We start from the raw sequence: 22515 nt of genomic DNA, 5'->3' as shown, positions 1-22515 counted from the left end.
ACTTAGTGAATCATGCTTTAAACAACTAACTTGGGGGGTAGAGTAATGTCTATATGACATTGTATGTTATATATGTTATATATATATATATATATATACACATATATATACACATATATATGTATGTGTGTGTATATATATGTATATATACATTGTATGTTATATATGTTATATATATATGACATACAGCTGACCTGTATGTCTATAAGCAACAGGGTGGATGAGCGCAGCTAACGGAGCAATAAGGAATGCTCCCCAAGCCTTTCCAAAGGCAAGAACCCCAAATTCAGCCACCTCAAGTGCATGTATATCTCCCAGTGAGGATGACAAAGCCGACAAAACCTTACTTTGGGTGCTCAAAGAAGTCTTGGGCCAACAGAACCTGGTCCTCATGGGTGGCTTCAATTACCCAGACATTTGTTGGGGAAAAAGAAAAAAAATGGCACATAAGTTGTCCATGAAGTTCCTGGAATGCTATGAGATCTGCCACCTACTACAGGTGCTGGATGTGCAAACTAGGAGCAGCACATTGATAGATTTACTGGTCTCAAATTGAGAAGACTTTCTTGACAGCATAACTAGCAATGATAGCCATGGATACAGTGACCACAACATTGTGGAGTTGAAGATCCTGCTGAGCACATCGAAGACCAGTAGTAGGACAAAGACCCTGAATTTTAGAAGCTTCAACTTCAATATGCCCAGAGCCCAGCTGTGAGGGATTCTATGGGAAGCATCTGTGGATGGTGAAGGAGCTTGTCAGTGATGGGAGTTATTCAAGAATATCTGCTGAAACCACAAGAATTGTCCATCCTTTACAAACGGAAGGGAAGAAGGCTCAATGGAAGACCACCTTGGCTTAAGAGTGAGCTTTTAGGTGTAACTAAATGCAAAAAAACAGAAGCATACCAACTATGGAAAGAGACCCAAATAGCCATTGAGGACTACAAGATCCTTGCTAGGGCATGCAGAAATGCAGTCAGGAATGCTAGGTCTCAGCCAAATCTGAAATTGGCCAAAGATGTCAAGTACAGGAAGTAAGGGTTCTTCAGATTTGTGAGCAGTTAGCAGAAGCACAGGGAAGACATAGGCCCGTTGCTAACATGACAGGGAAACTAGTCCATAACAATGCTGCCAAGGCAGATGCTCTCAATACCTTCTTTGCCCCCTGTCCTCACTGGCATAGACCCCAGGTAATAAGATCACATAGCTACAATAACTCATGTGCTGACCTGCCATTAGTGGGTAAAGGGCTGGTCTGTGGCCTCTTGCAAAGGCCTCTCCAATGGCTGACATTGTTGGAAGGAGACTGTCTATAGTATTTGAAAGTCATGGAGACAAAAGGGTGTTCCTGATGACTGGAAGAGGGAAAATGTCATGCCTATCTACAGGAAGGGAGCAAAAGAGGACCTAGGACAGTAAAGGCCCATTGGTCTTACTTTATCTCATATGAAAGTGACAGATGAGTCCTTCTAGAAACTGTTACAAACTAAATGAAGCAGGTGATTGAGAAAAGCCAGCACAGGTTTACTAAGAGCAAATCATGACAGACTAACCTGATTATCTTCTACAACAAAACAACATCTTCTGTTGACATGGGGAAATCAGTGGATGTTTTTTACCTGGACTTCAGCAGAGCTTTGGATGCTGTTTCCCACAGCCTTTTCCCAGACAAATGGGCAAGTTACAGGTTGGATAAGTGGTCTATGAGATGGGTAGGAAATTGGCTAACAGGCTGAACTCAAAGGATGACGATCAATGTTTTTTACTCAGGTGGCCAGAGGTGGTGTAACTGTGGCAGCCATGAATACAGACCAAATTAAACAGTCACTTAAAACACTACAACTGAAAAACAATCACTGATGAATTTTTACAGGACACATGGAAAGCACTCTGCAAAGATCTGTACTTGGCTCCTCTCAGGCACGTTTTTCTGATTTGTTGTTGGGTTGCACAGCTGATCAAAATCAGAGGAGAGAAAATCAGAAGTATCTAAGCAATATGCTGGGAACTTAACAGTCTTTTCAGAGCCACACGTTTGCTAAATATACGCTAATACACACCAAATTCAAACAGAGTTTTATGCAAACTGCAGAGTTAATGTAATTGTGGCTTTTGTATATTGGCTGAAGTAGCATGTAGTTGCATACAGATGGCCAAAGATTGCAAACGATTAATTTATCCCTGAGGCAAATTCAACAGTCAAGGGAGTCACATCAGATTTTAATGTGTCTTCGGGTTTATATTTACATTGAGCCATAAACATAGACACACACAGACCAAGAGCTCTCTCCATTTGTTCACGATGTGCATACAGCATAACACTACTGAATGACTAGTTTTGACCTAAGCAGCAACAGATGATGTCATTCCTAGCATCATCTCAGGTCTTATTTAACAGAGAGCTTATCAGTGACAAAGGCACCAAGGAGCTGGCAGAAGCACAACTGCAGGTGAGAGGGCACCAGCTCCCAGGCTCAGCATTTCAGCTCCACTTTCTCTGTGTGATGATGTATGAAGGCAAAGTGTGTTTGTACCCTGGAAAACACGGGATTTGTGTTTACTGTTCCCGGATGACATCAAGCTCAGAAGTGCTCATTGACAAACAGCTGTTTTCTGGGAAGGATGAGAAGGACACAGAGAGTCACTTGATCAGCCACTGGTGTTCACCACCACTTCTTCCCTTTCCTTGCAGCCTTTGCCTGAACCCCTCAGGGATCTGAATAACTTGTAGTTGTGCTTTCTGCACACTCAAAAGCTCCATCACCACTGTATATACGGCACAAAACCAGGCACAGGTATGCAATGTGGAGATAAATCATGTTCTGTGGCATCATTGTTTAGAATGAACAGAAGGTTGGACACAAAGCAAACTAACATGAGATTTAGGAACTCAAAGTCTTTTAACAATCTGAAGCAATTGAAGAAATTGCCCAGTAGATTGGGGTTGGTTTGTGTCAGTGTTTTATACAGTCTTCTTGTATTATCAAAGGGCTCCTACCACTTTCCTCTGCAGGATGTATTACAGATGGCTGCCAGACAGATGGCTGATCTGCTGCAATGAAGCAAGTCCTACATGTTTTTGAAGGAAGGAAAATTCTATGGTACCAAAGTGCTCACAGCTAGCTGTGTATGTGTTTTCTTCCTGCTGTGATCAGCTACCCTCACAAACTGTTGTCAGAGAGCAGAAAACAGAGGACCTGCTCAGCTTTCACCATATGAAGATGTACAGTCACATCATGTCCACAGTGGGAGGGCTAACAGGACAGCTTGTAGCCTTGACCATCCCTAGAGGAACAGAGTACAGAATAGCTTAAAGGATGACCCAGGACTGCCTCAGCCCACAAGGACCAGCTGCCGAAAGAGACAAGATACATGAAGCAAGTGATCTGGAAGAGAAGAGATACCAGTTAACTTAGTTATGCCCCCTGTTCCCTCTGCTTGCACATTTATTCTGGATATACTCTCTTCTCTTTGGCTTAATTTTGCAGTTTTCTGTTACACTCCAGGAATCATGTACTGTCTTTGCTTCTGACTCAGCCTGTGAGGGTGAGATCCACTGAAAGTAGACAAAATCTGGATAACAGTGAGGCCTTTAACCTGATGAAATACTACATTCCTACAAAGAAAATATCTTTGAGGAAACTATTGCTTCCTGTTTGCTAGCTGGGGCTTCCTTTGGTTTCTGTTTTATCACAAAAGTGTGTAAAGAGCCAACCATGTCTTGCAGGAGTCATAAAGGCTCCTGCACAGTTTGGGAGATAATTCCTCTAGACACCACTCCTCTTTTGGAAACCTACCAACAACCATGGTGAAACTCTATTTTATAGGTATAAAATATTTGCCATTATTGACCTTTGAATACTTTGTGATAGCCAATTTCAAATGCTCAAGGAGGAAGGAAGAGTAAGTTCTGAACATGGAGCATCCTATCCGGGACTTTTTTTCTTTTTTTGACAATGGGATTTAATGCAAAACTTAGATTATATTGCTAGCAGAAATGAAAATTTCTGAACTACATCTCTCACTTAAAAAGAAAACCCTTTTCCTGAGCAATATTAATCACTTCAAAAAGACAGCTTCAAGTCAGTTCATATACTACGTATTAACATTCAGTTGCGTCCAGTTCTTTAATGTTAGGATCATCCTACATGTTCTTCATCTATACTTCCAATACAGCTGGGCATGGCTTTCTCAGGAGCTGGAGGAGCTAGTTTTGGCCTCAGTAGTTTGAATCTCGTCAGTTCAAAGATCTGTATGGGAATGAACATCTGGAAGTGCAAGGTCCTACACCTGGGTCGGAGCAATCCCAGGCACAGCTACAGGTTGGGCAGAGAAGAGATTCAGAGCAGCCCTGCGGAGAAGGACTTGGGGGTGTTGGTCAATGAGAAAATGAACATGAGCCGGCTTCAGTGTGCGCTCGCAGCCCAGAAAGCCAACCGTATCCTGGGCTGCATCAAAAGGAGCGTGACCAGCAGGTCGAAGGAGGTGATCCTGCCCCTCTACTCTGCTCTCGTGAGACCTCACTTGGAGTATTGTGTGCAGTTCTGGTGTCCTCAACATAAAAAGCACATGGAACTGTTGGAACAAGTCCAGAGGAGGGCCATGAGGATGATCAGGGGACTGGAGCACCTCCCGTATGAAGACAGGCTGAGAAAGTTGGGGCTGTTCAGCCTGGAGAAGAGAAGGCTGCGTGGAGACCTCATAGCAGCCTTGAGTATCTGAAGGGGCCCTGCAAGGATGCTGGGGATGGACTACACATCAGGGACTGTAGTGATAGGACAAGGGGTAACGGGTTCAAACTTAAACAGGGGAAGTTTAGATTGGATCTAAGGAAGAAGTTCTTTACTGAGAGGGTGGTGAGGCACTGGAATGGGTTGCCCAGGGAGGTTGTGAATGCTCCATCCTTGGCAGTGTTCAAGGCCAGGCTGGATGAGGCCTTGGGTGGCATGGTTTAGTGTGAGGTATCCCTGCCCACGGCAGGGGTGTTGGAACTAGATGATCCTTGGTCCTTTCTAGATATAGATGATATTCTATCTAGATATATATATCTATATACATATATCTATAGATGATATTCTATCTAGATGATAGTTGGTCCTTTCCAACCCTAACTATTCTATGATTATATGATTACAGTTTTATCTGCTGATGGATCAGCATAATATCCTCCTTTGATCCTAAAGGTCCTGGAGATGCACTGCAAGAGTCTCTCTAGTTTCCTGGAAACCAAACATCTCCTTTGCTCACTCAGACACCTAAATTTATAGCTCAGTGTTTAGAGTGATCACACATGGTGTGACAGAGTTCATAAACCAGGAATTATTAGGCCCTCATCCACCTATGCAATGTTTTCCTTCCGTAAGAATCATCATGCCGAGAATATAATTCTTCAGTGAAGTAATCTGATATTAGCAATTGTTCCTGTATATTGGGAATAGTTCTCATTGTATTTAACTTCCTATTTAACTCATTAACTCTGCTTATTAACAGAACATGAGCACATGCAATGGAGAAGATTGACCACAGAGAGGTGAAAGGGAGGCTGCACTGCAGGGCTGTCATGTGGTGAAAGATAACATAGAAGTTTTATTATCTCTGTTTTAAGTCATCTGTGCTGCTTTTTCCCCTTGTATGCACAAAAGAGGAGCTGGAGCTTTGCCAAAGTAATACTATTTCACCATAACAATAATGTTTGTGCTTGCACTATAGCAATACCAAAGAAGGTGGTAATGGCTCTAGCAATAAAACAGGAACATGCAATGAAAAGAAGAACCCCCACTCTGTAAACCTTTGCAACAAAGCTATAATAACAATTCTTGTTAAATCCAAAGCTATACAATAATAAAAAGGCACTTACCACCATCCTGGTGTGAGAAACTCTGTGAAGGGAAAAAGAAGATATTTGATTAAACCTATTATATTTGGGGTATAATTTGCATGAAATTTTGATTTTTAAGCTAGGCTTGCTTTTATGGTGCTTTTTAATTTTTAAATAGGTAACTGGAGATGTAGCTTCCCAGGTTTAGGTACCATTGGGGGCTGAGGGAAAGTGACGTAGCATAGCTAAAAGGAGAACACTGCTATTTGTTGCAGGCTGTAATGATCAGAAGTGGCAAATGCCACTATCTGTGTGCTCCTGGGAGCAGGGAAGTTTAATATGTCTTTTTAGGGTCTTGCTGACATCTTTCGGTGTGGCCAAAAGCTCACACTGTTTCCCTGAAGATAAGCTAGGGAGATAGTCTCTAAAATTCACTAAAAGCCACTTCCAAAAAAGCTGGAGTGGAAGGGAAAATCCAAATAACCCAACTAAAATACATCTCATGCCTTCTAGTCTTTCCTATGAGGTATCTATATTTTCTTTCTTTCCTAGTCTTCTATAAATCTTCTTCTTCTGTATATCTTCTATATATCTTTCCTAGTCTTGTTCCTCCTGGCCTGAGCTATGTGCTCTACACCTGCCCTCATTCTTCCCATAAGTGCATGAATTATACCTGCTGCTTTCAAACAGTGCTAGGAGTCTACTTTGGTTTCAATCTGTGCCCAAGTGTCTCTTTATTTATTTATTTATTTATTTATTTATTTTACACACCTTTTGCAAGTTGTTGAAGGACTTCTCAGTCTCCTTTAGTTTCTCCAAAATGATTTGTTCTTTGGCAGATATTTGGGATTCCTCACTTTCTAATTTCTGTATTTCTTGCTCCAGCCTGTGGAAGACATACAGACATGCACATACACACGAAGATAAAACATGTAAAAATTATTTCAATGAGCCATAGTTTCCTGGGCATCAATTAGCATTTCAAATATCATCAGGGATAACTTTCATTCTTGTTATTCACAACTGTATTCCTAATGCACGCAGGGCGCATGCTTATTTGTATATTATTTGTAAAACACACAAACTGTTTTAAACGAAGCCAGCAATTCTCTTACTATCCACTTCTGCAAAGGCATGTACAGATTAACTAAAAATATGCCTTAAGATTGCTTCATCCCAGTTCCCATAACATCTCTCAGATATGCCCTTTGATTTTATAAATCACAGTATGGGGTATAACCATAAATATGTGGTAATAATTAGAGGAATAGGTGTCTTCTAATGCTTCTGTATTCCAGACGATAAAATTGGAAATAGGTGGCAGTCAACCAGTTGTGTTAGGTGTTTCTCTTGAACCAGTATGTTTCCAGCTCCTCACAATCATTCTCTGGGTTATCCATCTCTGCTTTCTACGTTACTGCATGATACAGGGAACCCCAGAGGATTCAGGTAACAAAATACACAGGCTGCTCAGTAAATAAACATATTTTGCTATGCAGTAAGCATGCAGCATTTTCATTTCTCTAGTTGAGATCTAATGGCATCTGCTCCTTAAGATGTGTTGATTGTGATTTGGGATGCACTTTAATCAGGGTTAGATTCTCCATTACTTTAACTCAAACCTCCTTTTACTGACATGACTTATGCAGGTGCAGGAATATTTCCTCTTTCTCTATTTTTATGTATACCATCATCTTTATTTTCTCACTTTTGAAAAAAAATTACCCAAAATCAAAAAAACCCAACTGTAATATGAGCTAGGATGAACTCTTTTGAACAAGGACAGTTATTTAAAACTCCGTTTGTCTACAGAAAGAGTTATAGCTGCTCACAGCTTGTTGGACCATATTTCTTCAAATGCAACAGATTAGCATCACCCAGTACTTTCCTTACCCATGGCTGCTTGCTGCTGCCTTTCTGCTACCACTTTTCAAGTGAAGGATCCTGAGGATCAGGATCAGTCTAAAGTGACATGTTTTTGCTCTTTCCCAGCCCTACTCAGCACAGGACTTCATTAATACTTGTTCTATCACAATGCAAAGGGCAAGGAGAAAGCGACAGTGAGCAGGGAGGGAGCAGAGAGGCAGCGATTGCTCCTTTCAGAGACTTGACAGCTTGAGTTACTTGTGAAATCCATGTATCTAAATATAGATGCAGGAGTCTAACTTTAGGCACCCACCTAGAAGTTTTTCCCTGCTTTCTAATTGTGCATGGGTGAAGGTTGTGTGGCACTTGCTGATAAATCTTTTCATTAGAGGGAGGCAAAAGTGTCACAGCTTCAAGTTGTTGCAGATGGAAAAAGGCATATTTTGCTCTCCTGAAGTATGTGAATACTTAACAGTAACAAATCCTTGGTGGCTGTAGAACTGCCATTTTCCTCTCTTAAAGGCAACCCCCTCATTTCCAAGTTAAAATGGCTTAATTGCTGTGATTTTAGAATCACACAGTTGGAAAACACTGTTCCAATCCATGATTTTTTTTGATGTTTTCTCAGAACTAACAGAAAAACTTTAAAAATGCAGAATATTTTGGGACAATGTATTTTGTTCTGCATAAATGGAACAACTTAATACAGGATGAATTTCCCCTCTCGTATTGTGATTCAGGGAGAAAGCTTACAAAGAATACTGTTTCTTCTTGACTTTTCTTTCCAAGATTTTTTTTCTCCTTTTTTTAACACCTAGTGAAGTGAAAAAACACTTGACACTGCAGTCAGCCATTGCCATGCTCCTACTTCATGAATTTAGAAGTCAGCAGGAAGGTGGCTTTTTTTCTTTCCCTATGCTTAGGAACAATTAGTAGATACACATGCATTTATGTCTTGTTGATAAGGATATTTGAAGTATTCTACGGTGCATTCTGGTGAAATTACATTGTGGAGCTGCATGAGTTGGGGTTCACTGATACGTTTCTTTTCTTCTCAAGTGAATCACTAAGCAGCATTTTCAGGGTACATATTCTGTAGCCTGGTACATTTTGCTCTCAATGTGATCATGGAAAGACTGGAAAATGGGAATTCATAGAACTTAGTGACAGCAAAATACAGGAGAAAAAGGAAGCCCCTTTTTTGGAAATGAATTGGACATTAGTTATTTTTGTCATTTCAAAAACTGAGTATAGCTGGTGTGAAGCAACTAATTTGACGTGAGTAAGGTAATAACCAAGTAGACTCCTTGTAATTTGGGGTAATCAAAAGTGCACCATTTTTTGTGCACCAGCTCAAAACTGTAGGTTTGCCATGAACTTTTGGGTCTTCCAGAGAAAGTCTGCTTCTAATGCACACACATATACACACCTGCACATACACACCTTGCAACTGTTCTGATTTATATTTTCTTACTTTCTGGCTACTTCCTCTGTTGCTTTAACTTGTTTATGTCTCTTTCGTACTCCCTTCCTGATTCACTTCCTCCATTTCTGTTTCCTTTGTGCCAGCCTACCCTCACCATTAAAACAAGCTGGGCAGATGAGACATTAGATGACACTATTTCAACAAGACGTCTCGGTGTTTTTTTGTCCCCTCCCCCTCCTCCCCAACCTAAATCCCTTCTTCAGTGCGTTTTAGAAGTGGTATTATCAACAACTTACTAATGAGGAAAGAGATGGAGACAGAGTTTCCAGGATTTAAAGACATGGGTGAAGTTGGTAGGAATAAGGATTTCCTATGTGACACTGCGTAACAATGCATACATACTCATTCCACAGGTGTAAATTGCCCTTTTTTCCACTGCAGTCAGTGTAGACAGACTGGGAGTCTCCTAGGCCTTGTATAGAATGGGTCTGAATTCCTAATCATGGCAGGAAAAACACTATCATTCAGACAAGAACGTACCTGTTACATAGCACAGGGGTCATATATCAATCATTAATATCAGCTCCATTTTATGTCATTTTTGTCTGTACTCTTTAGGCTTAAACGCTGAAGTAATTCTGCTGAGGCACTGAGGAAAGAGAAATACTCAAGGGCACAGTTTCCATGTGAGCTATTGTATACATTCATCAGTAAAACACCTGGCACCACAGACCTCACCGGAAAATCGAGTCCCAGAGCCTTCACCACTTCTTTTGGACTGCCTTTTCACACAGGGACCAGCAGTATAATAATTAAAATCATAATGCAAATTGAAGGTTGTTTTGCATGTTTTATGTTTTTAGTGAGCTTCATATTATCAGAACTGCTAAATGATAAGATCTGCATGCATTATTTTTTTTTTTAACAAGATACAACAGAGGCATGCAAATTTGGTTTGAATAAAAGAAGTTCACTAATATCACATCTGTTTTGAGCGCCATGCTACGTGATGACTTAAACAGTAATAAATCCATTGAGAGTGCACATGTACATGTACGTACATATACAAAGTGCCTACATTCTTCCTGTGTAAACCTGTTAAATATTGAATAATGTCTTTTTCTTCTAGCACAGTTTAAAAAGGATGTGCCTTAATTGTCATTTGACACCTGGCAAGGAAACCTTATAATTCATTGGTTCCTGCCTTCTTAGCAGATTCCAGGCTGGTTTGAAAGACAGCCACAACAGAGCCAGTTAAATAAACAACTACAATATCTGGAGTGCTGTAGGGAAAAAATAAGAATGAAAACAGACTTCCAGATGAGGCAGAAGTGGTGTAAGGCAGACCACTAGTATTCCTGCTTATCAGCCCAAGCTGTTATCTGATCACTGGGATTTGCTAAACTGTCTATATAAGGCGAAAAAGTGGGTCAGGGAGTCTGGAGCTGCTTTGGCACAGGCATGTTCTTTTCAGTGGATGTATACAGAACCGTATTTCCCCAGATGTCACAGGAACAAAGAAAGGAGATTTCACCACTCTGAAGTGAAGCCTGCCTTGCTGCGAGTCTGTCTGTCCTGCAGCTTTCTTTAATGGACGGCTGCCATAAGCACCTGATATTTAGGGCATAAGATTTTTAGGGGAGCTGAGAAGAGCTGCCCATATAAGCCAGGTGACTCTCATGTTCATGCTAATAGTTCTGTCCCACTAAGAAGGAGAAGAAAGCATGAACAGCAGAAGGGATGCTGTCTTTTGGACAGCATTTTGCTGTCAGTAAGGGCACCCTGATCCCTCGATTATTGAGATTACAGGCTTGTAGGATAATTCAGGATGGAAGTGATTTTGGAAGGTCTCTAGCCCAACCTCATGCTAAAAACAGGGTCAGCCATGAGATATGACCAGGATGCTCATGTCTTCTTCCAGCTGGGGTCTGGAATTCTGCAGTGGTGGGAGAAGGGGAAAGGTGAGGGAAGTTATGGAATACTTGAGGCTGGTCACAAGATTTCTCTTTTACAGTCGGCAGCTATCAGACATCAGGTCCTGCAAAACTCGTACCAGAACAGTTCAATAAGACAGGGGAAGGGTATGCACCAGCCTGCTGAAAGAAGCCTGGTCTGTGTATTTGGTGGGATTTTGACATAACCAGGTTGCCACATGAGTGTAGGCAAAGCGGGCAGAGCAGTTTCTGAGAGGACTGGGGGTGGAAGCAGCAAACGAACCCTTCTGCAGAGATGTTGGGATCAAGGACCAAAGCAGCTGTCAGACAGCACAGGGAGCTTCAGTTTAGGTGATGAAAAGTGGAGATAAGAATGGAGATCTAAGAGGTGAAGAGGCATAAGGACAGGTTTGATAATTTGGTATGTGTACATGTGCACTTATGCTGAACATTCAGTACCCAAGAAACATTACATTTGGATATAGGGCTCTGTTTTGTGCTCCAGACTGAACTTGATGAATGAACTTTCTCTAGGTGAAGGATTTCCTCTGTTTCTATGCTAAGACATTGAAAACCGCGGACCTGCGCTGTCATTTTCCTCCCTGCTGAAAGGCAGAGGTTGTTCTGGCATGGCATGCCTTTATCTTGATCCTGGGAGGCACCCCAGGCAGGATCCAGCAGGGCACTCACACAGCTGGTACGGAGTCACACTGCTTTGCAAAAGGAGCATACAAATCCCAAGAAAATATAAGTATGCCTGGAGAAAACAGCCTCCTCTATCAAGATAATTAACTCTGACAGACATGATTTCTAGAGATACCTACGTTTGGCTCATAAATGTTTTGTTTTTCAGGGTGGGATGGTTCCAGCATTATAAACAGAGAGAAGAGCTGCAAATTTATGGACCAGTTTCTTTAGCTTGTACTAGCTCTGCATGCTGGGATGCACCTGAGAAAAACTCATGTCATTTCTGCAGTGAAGACAGAAATGTAAGAGAATTTGTATCTGCAGCGTACACACTGACATGTCAGTGGGAAAAGAACATTCATCAGCACTAATAGGGAAAATATACAAGTATTCAGGACTCAAGAGAAAAACAGGAAAGACCTAATCAGAGTAAACACTTCAAGGGAAAAGGTGACGGATGCATAGATAAGGGGGGGGACAGCTCAGCTGTAAACTGATTATTTTGCTATTACTAGACTGACAGCCTAAATCAACCTGATACAAAAGGCACAAAGAAGACATGGGCCTGAATATCAGTAATTGGTGCCAGGACTCAGAGCTAAACATCCTGAGGTGTTCCTGATAGTATTAAATTGGTAGATTCACAAGCACAAAACTACAGTTCCCTCTGATGTTTACTAAACAGGTATTTGAACACCAAGTTTAGGGATGATTAGGCTTGCCTCTAGGGACGAAATGGATCTCTGCACAATCTCTGTGTCTGTCTCAAGGATCTTGCCCTCATGAAGCTTTTGACCACACGGCAAAACCAGAAACTGAGACTTAACTTGCAGGGTCCACTCTCCTGTAAGCACAGAGCAATGTGCCTTTTTCTGCAGTGCAAAAGAGCACTGGCAAAAATGCTCTACCCCATGGGCCTCATTCCCATTTCTTGGTCACTATAAAGGTTTTTGGGCCAGCAGGGTACCTGTTAGCTTGCTGAGGTTCAGAATAACGTTGGAAAACGAGCTTGCAAGGGAAAATGGTAAGGTTTCCCCAGCCAGATGTGTAAGTGAAGTCTTGCATTTAGGCTCTTTAAACTAGCACAACTGACAAAGATATGGGGAACTGCACCCTAAACCCCAGTCCAGCACCTCAGCCTTTGACATGCTTTCTAAACTTGTATCAGCTGCAAAGCACCAGCAACAAGGCTGTAAATCAACATGCCCAAGAAACTGGACCTGAACCCCACATGCTACAACTGTTAACTTCATCTGCTGTAGGGAAGGCAGAAATCACTGACAAATACTTGGTTTAGTTTCTGCATTGGCTTAGTTTGCTTGGCAAACACTGGTAGTTGTGCCAAAGCCAGGTAGACCATTTGTGGATGTCTCTGTTTATTGACACACAGCCAGCGCTGGTGGCAAAAAACTCGCTTGATTTCAGGTCTGTTGCAGGATCTGAAATAGGATTCCAGAACTAAGTAATTCAGCGCCTTAGCTTAGTCTTTCTGAAGAGCTCATCCTTTTGAATGGCTTACCCTTGAAGAGGAAAGCTGGCAATGCACATCTTGTGATTTCCAAAGGCTGTTGTTTACAGAATGCAGCTGATAATCAAGAACAGCAAACTTAATTAGCATCTTTGAAAAGGCAAAACCTCTGTGACTTGAAAAACTGGGAATACGTAACACAAATCAATGCTTGGAAATGAGATTCAGGCACAATGCTGAATATGTTGCTCTGGTAATCTAGATGAATATTCCTGATACACAGGAAGGGAAACCATTCCTTTCACCAAGCAAAAGTTACTTCCCAGGATCAGCTGATGAACTTGGAAAGAGAGGGAAAAAATCCATAATCACCTTTGCTGTTTGAAGGAAATGTGCATAGAAAGAGTTATTTTGCATCTACCTGGTTTAGGACCAAGTTAATCCCTGATAGGTTAGATAAAACCCTTCTAGGTTAGACAAATCACAGGATTTCCTGAGCTAAACAGTATGAGATGTAAAACCCAATAATCGTTACCCTGAGTTAGTTGGTCAGTAAAATATTGCCTGCTCCACGTGTGGAAGGCTTAGTGTCAATGTAACACAAATGCTTTCACCCGGAATTGCAAAAATTATGTGACTGAAACCCTTTCCTTTCCAAAGCAATACTGTGTATTAATTGTTTTCAGTGGTTTGCCTGATGCAGTGGTAAATGTCCTAGGCATAGGGATCATCAGCGCTCTCCGGTGCGACTCTGCCTTCAATTGGAACCACTTTTTCATTACCTGCTTTTTCTTTATTTAAGAAGGATGTTATCTCATTCTTATCACATCATTTCAACATATAACTTCTTGCCCCCACTGTATTTACAGCCTACACTTGTGGACTTCTACAAGTGCGAGCTTTCCAATGCCAAATTCTCCCAGTCTTCTTCAAATGGGAGATTTCTCCAGCCTGGGTGAGATTGCAACCTTAAAAACTTACCATCACTTCGGGAGAGGACGGATCACTGACTGGAAATCAATGAATCACTATGCCTTGGATGCTTGCCCTTACAGCGGAGGCGCATGTGGCTTGACACTCCTTTGGGAAACGGAGGGGGGGAAAAAGGGAAAAAAAAAAAAAGCCCTGGTCTGAGCCCAGTCCCCTGGCCAGTGATCAAAGAGGTGAAAGAGCAAAGAGTCCTCTTTTCTCCCTGGCTGCTCATACCAGCATATTTGGATCTGAAATCTCCCATTTCTGCTCCTGACCAGGCTCTAGGCAGAACCTTGCAGATCTCACCAAGGCCCGTTTATTTCCCTGACCAGCCAGGAAAAGACCCTGGTAGCTTAACCTCCTCTGGCAAAGTCAGCCTTTGAATCATGCAGCTCTTGGAGCACTTCTATTTAAACAAATGGCACAAATGTCCTGGTTTCATGGCGCAGCCCTGTGAGATGAAAGTACAGACAAAAGCTCCTCCTGGTGAAGCTGGGTTTTGTGTCTCCTCTTCACCATTGCTATACTTTGTTCTCCCTCCCAGCCCAGAGAGATGGCAAGCTCCCTACCTCTGGACCCTCTTGGTCCAGTGTTCAAGACATTAAAATAAAGTAAGTGAGGTGAGAACCACAACAGATAAAAACTTGGGCTGCACAAAACCAGACATGCAGCTCTCTGTGTCTGGACAGATGAGGAGTCGCAACAGATGGTGTATGGGAATTAACACTGCAAGTACAGGGATACATTCCCTGTGGTTCATTGGTTGGTACCTACTGGAGTGTTGGGAAAAAATCAGGGAAGATAAAATTGCCATTTGAGAGAGGACACATGTTCTGTACTTCATAATTGAAGGTGAAGGTGCAAAGACACATAGAAGACACTGAACCCTGCAGAAATTTGCTTGCTTTCCCATGGTTTTGAGTAAACTTGTCAGGAAGCACCAGGAGTTGTCCCTGGGATGCTTGAGAACACCCAAGAATACACGGGACAAACACGTACATGTGGCTTGCTGTCATGAAATCTCCTCCCTCTCCTACACTGTGCTTTGCTCCTGCCACTGAGCTGTACTTCAGGAGACTGCCCGGGCACTTTGAGCAGGGAGAGTAAGCTCTAGACACGGCACAACAATTGTGGTGGGACCTGATGTCCGAATGTGTGTGTTGCAAGGAGTGTTCCAAGCAAAGGAGGGTCACATGTGCAGTTCCCCCAGCAAAAAGTGCCCAGACACAGCAGCAGGCACCTAGAGACTAGAAAATCAATATAGGTGCAGCCAGCCCCGTGAAAGTTTGCTGGCACAATGCACCTAGGCACATGAAAATTCATTTAGGTTTAACAACAGATGCCAGCAGTTCAGCTGTACAGTGGATTGTGTTATTTATATCTTGGAAGAGGTCCAAGAAATAGAGGGAGAGCAGTCAGGGAATGACTGTTGAGTGCTCGTTCTTGCACGGTGCAGCAGCGCTTACTACTGCGTTACGCAGTGTTAGTAGAGATGTCCAATCAAAATAAACGTGTGACCTTATACAGCACCCATAACTCAAGCTGTCAAGGAAGGAGGATGTTTTTGTGCAGTTCCGGTATGTACCAGTATCCTGGAGATACACATTCAGTCACCTAGCAGCATTTACACGGAGGCAGGAAGCCTGGAAAAGGGTGTGAGTTTTATCTCCACCTTATTTTAATGAAGGGAAGTAAAAAAAAAACCTACCAAAACAATCACTAAAAGTATTTGCCCTGAATAGATTTCAGCCTCCCATGTACAGTCTGGGAATAATCAGGCACTTTTTGTCCCTGATTCCCAATTTCAGATGAGAAATGAGCTGCTAAGGGTCATGGGGAGCTCACAGCGCAGCATAAGCCAGGCAAAGCTGCCTGGTGGAAAAGAACCTGCGGCTGCTGACTGACAGCAGCTGAACATGAGCCAGCTTATGCCCAGGCAGCTACCAAGGCCAACAGCATCCTGGTCTGTATCAGCAACAAGGTAGCCAGCAGGACCAAGGCAGTGATCATCCGCCTACACTCAGCAATGGTAATGCCGAACCTTGAATCCTGTGTTCAGCTCTGGAGGAAAACTCTCTCTGGAGGAGAGACGTTGAGGTGCTGGAGCAGGTCCAGAGAAGGGCAACAAAGCTGGTGAAGGGTCTGAGGCATCAGTCTTACACTTGCCTCTTGTCTGAGAGAAGTGGAGAAAAGGAGACTAAGGGGAGACCTCTAGTGAATGGCAGATTGGTCTTTTTTTCTCAAGTAACAGATAGTAAGACAAGGGGAAATAGCCCCAAGCTGCACCAGAGGAAGTTTAAATTGGATATTGGGAAAAAATTCTTCACTGAATTGTTCTAGTCAAGCACCGGAGCAGGCTGCTCAGGGAAGTGGTGGAGTCACCATCCCTGGAGGTATTTAAAAGATGTGGAGATGTGGCCCTTACAGACATGGTTTAGTGGTGGACTTGGCAGCGTTAGGTTGGACTCAATGATCTTAAAGGCTTTTTAATTGAAATGATTCTGTAATTCTATAACATCAAATTTTACTCTTCAAGTTGCAGCAGAATGGCCATAAGCATACCGCAGCAGCCAGCTGCTGCAGCATGGGCTCTGTAACTTCCAGGTTAAATGGCTATCCACAACAAACTTCAGACATACACCAGCTGTTCATTTTCTATTCTTACTGAAAATTATATCTGCTTCTGGAGTGGCCACAGCAGAAATTCAATAAACTTCTGCAAGCTTGGAGTACAAGCAGTGCTGCATTGAAAAGCAAAACACATGGGGGGCTGGGATTAAAGGTAATGCTATTAGCTAAGGCACGAGAGGGTGCATTGTCTTCTACCTGGACCTCAGTTCACTGCAGCTTTTTCCTCAACCTCTCCACTGGCCTCCTGCCCTTGGACAGTGAGACTGAGGGAGGTGCTGCCTGTGCTCCTGCATGCTCTTTGCAGGGAGGTGATAAGGGTCTTGCACAGAGAGACCTGCAGAGAGAAATGCCCCTGTCCCTCTCAGTTACCCGTGGGCCACTGCAGGGAAGGGTAGGGGCAGAGGGGACAGCACAAGTGGAGCACCTGGCAGTGCTCCAGGACATCAGGATGTCAGCTCTGGTGGTTGATCCAAAGTAACATCCGCGGACTTGGCGATGCTTGTCTTAGCAGTGGAATGCTTTTGCACCTGAAGTGCCCACAGAACACGCTCAGGCAACAAGTGAACTGTTATTTATGCGGAGCACAGGAGTCAAGAGCAGACACTGAGTGGTGCTTTAGAAGCATGACAGGCTTTCCCACCTTGCCCTGAATTCAGATTTGCCCTCTGGAGCTGTGCAGCTCCTTCGCACATACAGTACCTTACATAGCTATAATTCCCTAAGAAATGTCATTCATCTTCTGGTGCATTACACAGCCCCTCCATAGGGATGCTCAGAAAAGCTGTTTTGCCAGTGCTATGCAAATACCAGCAAAGATACAGATGTCCAAACTTTTTGAAGAAAAAGAAAGTCTGTCAGAAAGTCTGCTGTTTTACAGAGCTAGCAATTGACCTAACAAGGACTTTCTCAATAGCCAGTCTGCACAGAGCAGACAAAAGCCTGTGCTGCTGGTTTTTCCCTTCTGAATTTTTTTCTGAACTGCATTTTTGCTCTCTGGCTCAGCTTGTAGTTACAACTCTTTCCACTCGTTTTGGGCCAAAGATTGTTGGGTGCTTTTTTTTTTTTTTTTTGTCTGTTTTCTTTTCAGTCTCAAGGATATAAATACTTTTCATATAAATATTATTCTTCCTCTGATGTACCTATTACTTAGATTGACTGGAACAGATGCTAATACAATCTAGCAGTGGTTACATCAGTATTTTCTTGTTTCTCTGCAGTGTCACATGGCTCTTAGCAAACTCGAGATCTTTGTGAAGATAAATAGCACAGCTGTGAAAAAAAAAAATCACAGACAATTCTAGATTTCTGGCTGTATTGTTAAGACGCAGCAGTTCTTTATGGTGCACATGAAAATGTGCACTGAAGTTTCACTCTGGAACTCACTGCAAGTGTTCTATGTCTTCTGAAGGAGCTGTTTGAAAAGATGCACTGTGCTGCACGGCAATATCTCAGGTCTTACTGTTCACACAAGGTGTTTAGCTAAACACCAGCACCAAAAAGCACAGTATTATTGGCCTACTGTAATGCCAATCAAGTCAATGAGAAGATTAAGGGAAGTTTAAGGAAAGTATATACTAGTTGTTAATACATATGTTAGTTATATTACCGTCCAAGCATAATCAGGAATACCTACGAGCACATCTGAAAATGCTCCGATTTACAGATTTTCCCTAACATATATATGTATATATGTAATATATATATATATATATGTACACACTGAGTGAAAACCAAGCTTTTTCCTGATACAGGCTGCCTTCCCTTCTCCTATGATATTTCTTGTCTTCTTGAATTCCTGCACATGTTATTTCCACACCAAGCTCCATCTGACTTCTACTCCTCTGCTGAGGTAGAGCACTGGCTCCATGCAAAGTCAATGGCACCTTGTTCCCTACTGCTGAGAAACCAGGACTTCACTCCTTGCAGGTTTCCCATTTGGGTTTTCCCCATTTTTTCCAGTTACTCTCCCTGTCCCCATCATACGTGACATGATAAAGCACATGCAAGTGACTCCTTCTTATGGCCATGTGGTCATCACAGAAAAGGCTCTGCAGTTACTTGTTAGAAAAGCAGTTTTGACAAAAATAGCAACCATTTGCTAGAGTTGTCTGTTTTATCTCTGCTGTAGCCTCCAGCAAAACACTTTGCCTCCATTTCCCAGTCTTGATCCAATATATTTTGCCAATCTTATACAATCCATTGATAACACCAGACAATGCTTATTTCTAGTATACCTGTTAGCTGGTATTATTAATTATGGATACTCATTGTACATGTGAGGTTTCTATGGTTTTGGTTTGACTTAACTCAGATTTGCTGCTAATGACTGCATGGACTTTGTGGTTGGCTTCTGGTCCAAACAAGGTTTTATTTGTTTTCTGTAGCAGTGGTTTAAAATTTGCTGTTTCAAGGAATATGGTACTTAAATGCCTACTTGTAGGCATAAGAAGTAAAAGCTGCCCAGCATTCAGCACTCTGACCTAAGGTACTTCATGTGATTGACTGAGTATAGTCTGAGAATAATAATAAAAATGAGAACGGTCCCCAGAGAATTCAGGCTGTTACACGGAAAACTTGAACCCCCAGACAAAATATTATAATTGGTGTGATGGCACCTGCCTTGCATCCTGCTGTCATGTGGCTGCTAGAGCCCAACTACCTTATTACCATGGAAAGGTGCTACTTACAGTAATCCCACCTGCTTCCCTCAGATATTTGTTAACAAAATTTTCCTTTCTTTCATGCTGTGCTTTAGTCATGACTGCTTGAACTTCTAAGTGCCCTCAGAAGCCCTTGACGAAGGAGTTAGATGGGTATGTGCAGCTGACACTTAGTGTGTCTGAGGCACTGAGCTCTATTAGGTCCCTTTAAAAGTTCCCCATATTATGTGCCCCTTAGAAACACACAAATGCATTCCCCTGCACTGCTTGCCAAGAGGAACTTGGACGGCAGGGACAGAAAAAGAGCAGCGGGGCAGGAAGGGGAAACACCCAGTAGGAGCTGTTAACTTGTTTTGTTTATTTCTTGATGCAAACAGTTTCTTGGATTTGAGCTTTGCAAATCTGTCCTCTGCTGTCATTAACTTACAGGAACTCACAGTCCATTTTTCCAGGGTGAAAGCTGACACGAGGCAAGGAATGCATCCTGTAGGAATGGACAGACTGTCCACCAGGAACAACAAGGGATGCACCAAGCTGCTGCTGCCCTGTACACAATGACAGCAGCATCCCAATCCTGCTTTGTCCATCTGATCTACCTTAGAGCTTTTAGGTTATGTTCATTTATTTATTTGTTCTTGGCAGCAAGCATCCATATGCCCCAGAAAGCACTGGAACAAACATGGCTTCACTGGGGAGAAGTTTTGCCCTGGTGGGGTAACTCCAAGGTTATCTGAAGTGCTCCTGCTGAGGAAAATCAAGCCAATCAGGAAGCCCCCAGAAACGCGGGCTGTGTTCTATTTGTTGTTTCCACCCTTAAACATTTCCTGCTATTGTTCTTGTAGTTTTCTCTGAGTGTCCACTGGGTTGGTGGGTGGTGCTGCTACCACTGGCAGGGGTTTCTGGGAGGCTTCCGGCCCTCTTGGGCACATGAAGACCTCTGTGTTGTTCCTTTCCCAGTTTCCCACTATAAATTTCCAGCACATAAGTGCAGGGAAGGTGTGGCTGTGGTGGTAACTACATCCCAGTGAGCAAAGCAAAGTGCCTGTTCCTGCTGGCCACACTCAGCCTGGCAAGAGTGAAATCATGCCATAAAATGGTGAATGAATTTTAGCTGAAGAAATTGCTTAACATACCAGGAGAAGCAGAGAGTGGATAAATGGAAGCAGCAAGTCCACAGCATCCTGGGATTCACTGAAACCTGTAGAAACCTGAGGAAATACTGACTGTACTCTAGAGACTGACTGTTCTAGTTTTATCTTTGCCTGGTTTTCTCTTGTGAGAAGTACAGGAGGTCACCTACAATGGTCTAAATCCATCATACTGTCAGAGAACCAGAGGAGCTATATCTATCCAGGCCCCCCAGGAACGATGTCCATATCTCATTTTTTCATGGTTACATTTTTCTTTCATCAGATGCATCTCATGCATTTTTACCTGCACAGGGTAGGACTGACAAGAGCTGATGGCTGTACTCCTCATGCTTCACTCTCAACTGGAAATCCCAGAAAAACAGTTCCTAGACCCCCATCACTTGCTCAGGTAACCATGAGCACATCTGTGGTTTTCATCTACAGTGTAAGAGAACTTCCTGTGCTGTGTAGAAATTGTGAGATCAAATCTATGCTTGGACAGCATCTGTAGTTCTGCAGATTGATCCCTGGAAGTGTAGTGTCATTTCTGAGCTGTACTGGTGAACAGAGCCAGACAGAGAAATGTGTGAATGAAGAAACGAGTGGGAAAAATTGCTGTAAGACTGCTCAGGTCTTGATTTTCCAGCCCTTTGCTCCACATTACCTAACATAAGCCACACCTGAGTCACTGCTGTCTGATCTCTCATGGTGCTGGAGTGTGAATGAAAAAAAAAGGAGAGTGAGTTTAATAATATTTTTATGTTCCATGATGGATCCTAAGTCCCCCTTCCTGCCTCATGGAAAGCTGGAATGAGGAACAATTTTAATTGTGGGAAGCCAAAAAGTTTCTCTTGACTTTTCACTGCATGTCTGTGGTAGGAGTCAGCTGATGACTTCCTCTCTGTGTGGGTCTTGGGAGAGTGAAGTTCTCAACCCCTGGACTTCTCAAGGGCCATACAGCTTCCAAGTCAGAATAAAGCAGGCATCTGGGCTGACTTGGAACAGGACAGCAAAAACTAGTCAGTAGAGCACTTACAGCCCAGGATGAGTTAGAAAAGAGAGTATTTTCCTTTCTAAGAGAATCTTAACAGGCACGCCAAGGTCTACATTGATGGTTGGCCTGAAGCTGGCCATAGGGCATAGAAGAGGGGTGGCATGGGACTGCATTTCTAAAAGTAAATATCATAAAGCAGAACATCAAAGTCATCTAACAGTGTGGTAACCCTTACTTGCTAATAAATTACTTTCTGCTCAGTTCATTATTCTTTCTGCAGCAAGCTGAGGAAAGACAAGTGTAGCCCTGGTGGGTTCCTGGCTACTATCCCAGGGAAGGTTGGCTGGTTGTGAGGAGATGGTTTGCCTTCTGTGGGTTCAGTGGATCCCATGGCTATGCAAATGTTCTCCCAGGGGTCTTCTTGCCTGTGTGAACAATCTCCATGTCCAAATCAGTAGTAATGATGGCTGGGGTAGCAAGGGAGCTGGTCCATATCACATCTGTAGAAATTCCTGCTATGTGGCTAGATAAAAGAGGCTAGAGTTTTGCAAGACTTTTCTGAAGTCTAAAAGGTTTTTTTGGGGTTTTGGCTCTCACAGCGATCTTAATGCTCAAGAAAACCTGGAGAAAACCTCAGGTGGGTCCTGGCAAACCATGAACATTTGTGGTTTTACCTGTATGATTGACCCTCTCATCTTCTTTCTGTGCCTGCTATGTTTTTTATGTTGGTATTTGAACAAAATAAGTGAAGTAAGTTATGGTAAAAATGGGCAATAATAAATGTGAGACCATTCTGAAAATCTGCTTGGGTTTATAGCACCAACAGAAAATTTTCATTTGCTTTGTCTAGAATTCGACAACAACATGAGACCAAGGGTTAAGAATTCACAGATGCCTATATTGAGAAGGTTATGTCCCATTTTCCA

General features: G+C 42.7%; 1 protein-coding gene across 2 annotated transcripts in view; it reads right to left on the bottom strand.

The window, feature by feature from the left end:
* The window catches only part of LOC308232380 (paralemmin-1-like), a gene marked incomplete at both ends in the record, with an annotated part of 124010 nt that overhangs the window by 8777 nt on the left and 92718 nt on the right, over window positions 1–22515 (bottom strand). For both annotated transcript variants that reach the window (XM_080638503.1, XM_080638504.1), the window contains 2 exons: window positions 5861–5882; window positions 6593–6707. In XM_080638503.1, the coding sequence (XP_080494629.1) occupies window positions 5861–5882; window positions 6593–6707 (137 nt within the window). The remainder of the gene's footprint in view (window positions 1–5860; window positions 5883–6592; window positions 6708–22515) is intronic.

This window comes from Psittacula echo (assembly GCF_963264785.1).
Source record: "Psittacula echo genome assembly, chromosome: Z".
Classification (NCBI taxonomy): Eukaryota; Metazoa; Chordata; class Aves; order Psittaciformes; family Psittacidae; genus Psittacula; species Psittacula echo.
This window is presented reverse-complemented; position numbering and strand designations above follow the sequence as displayed.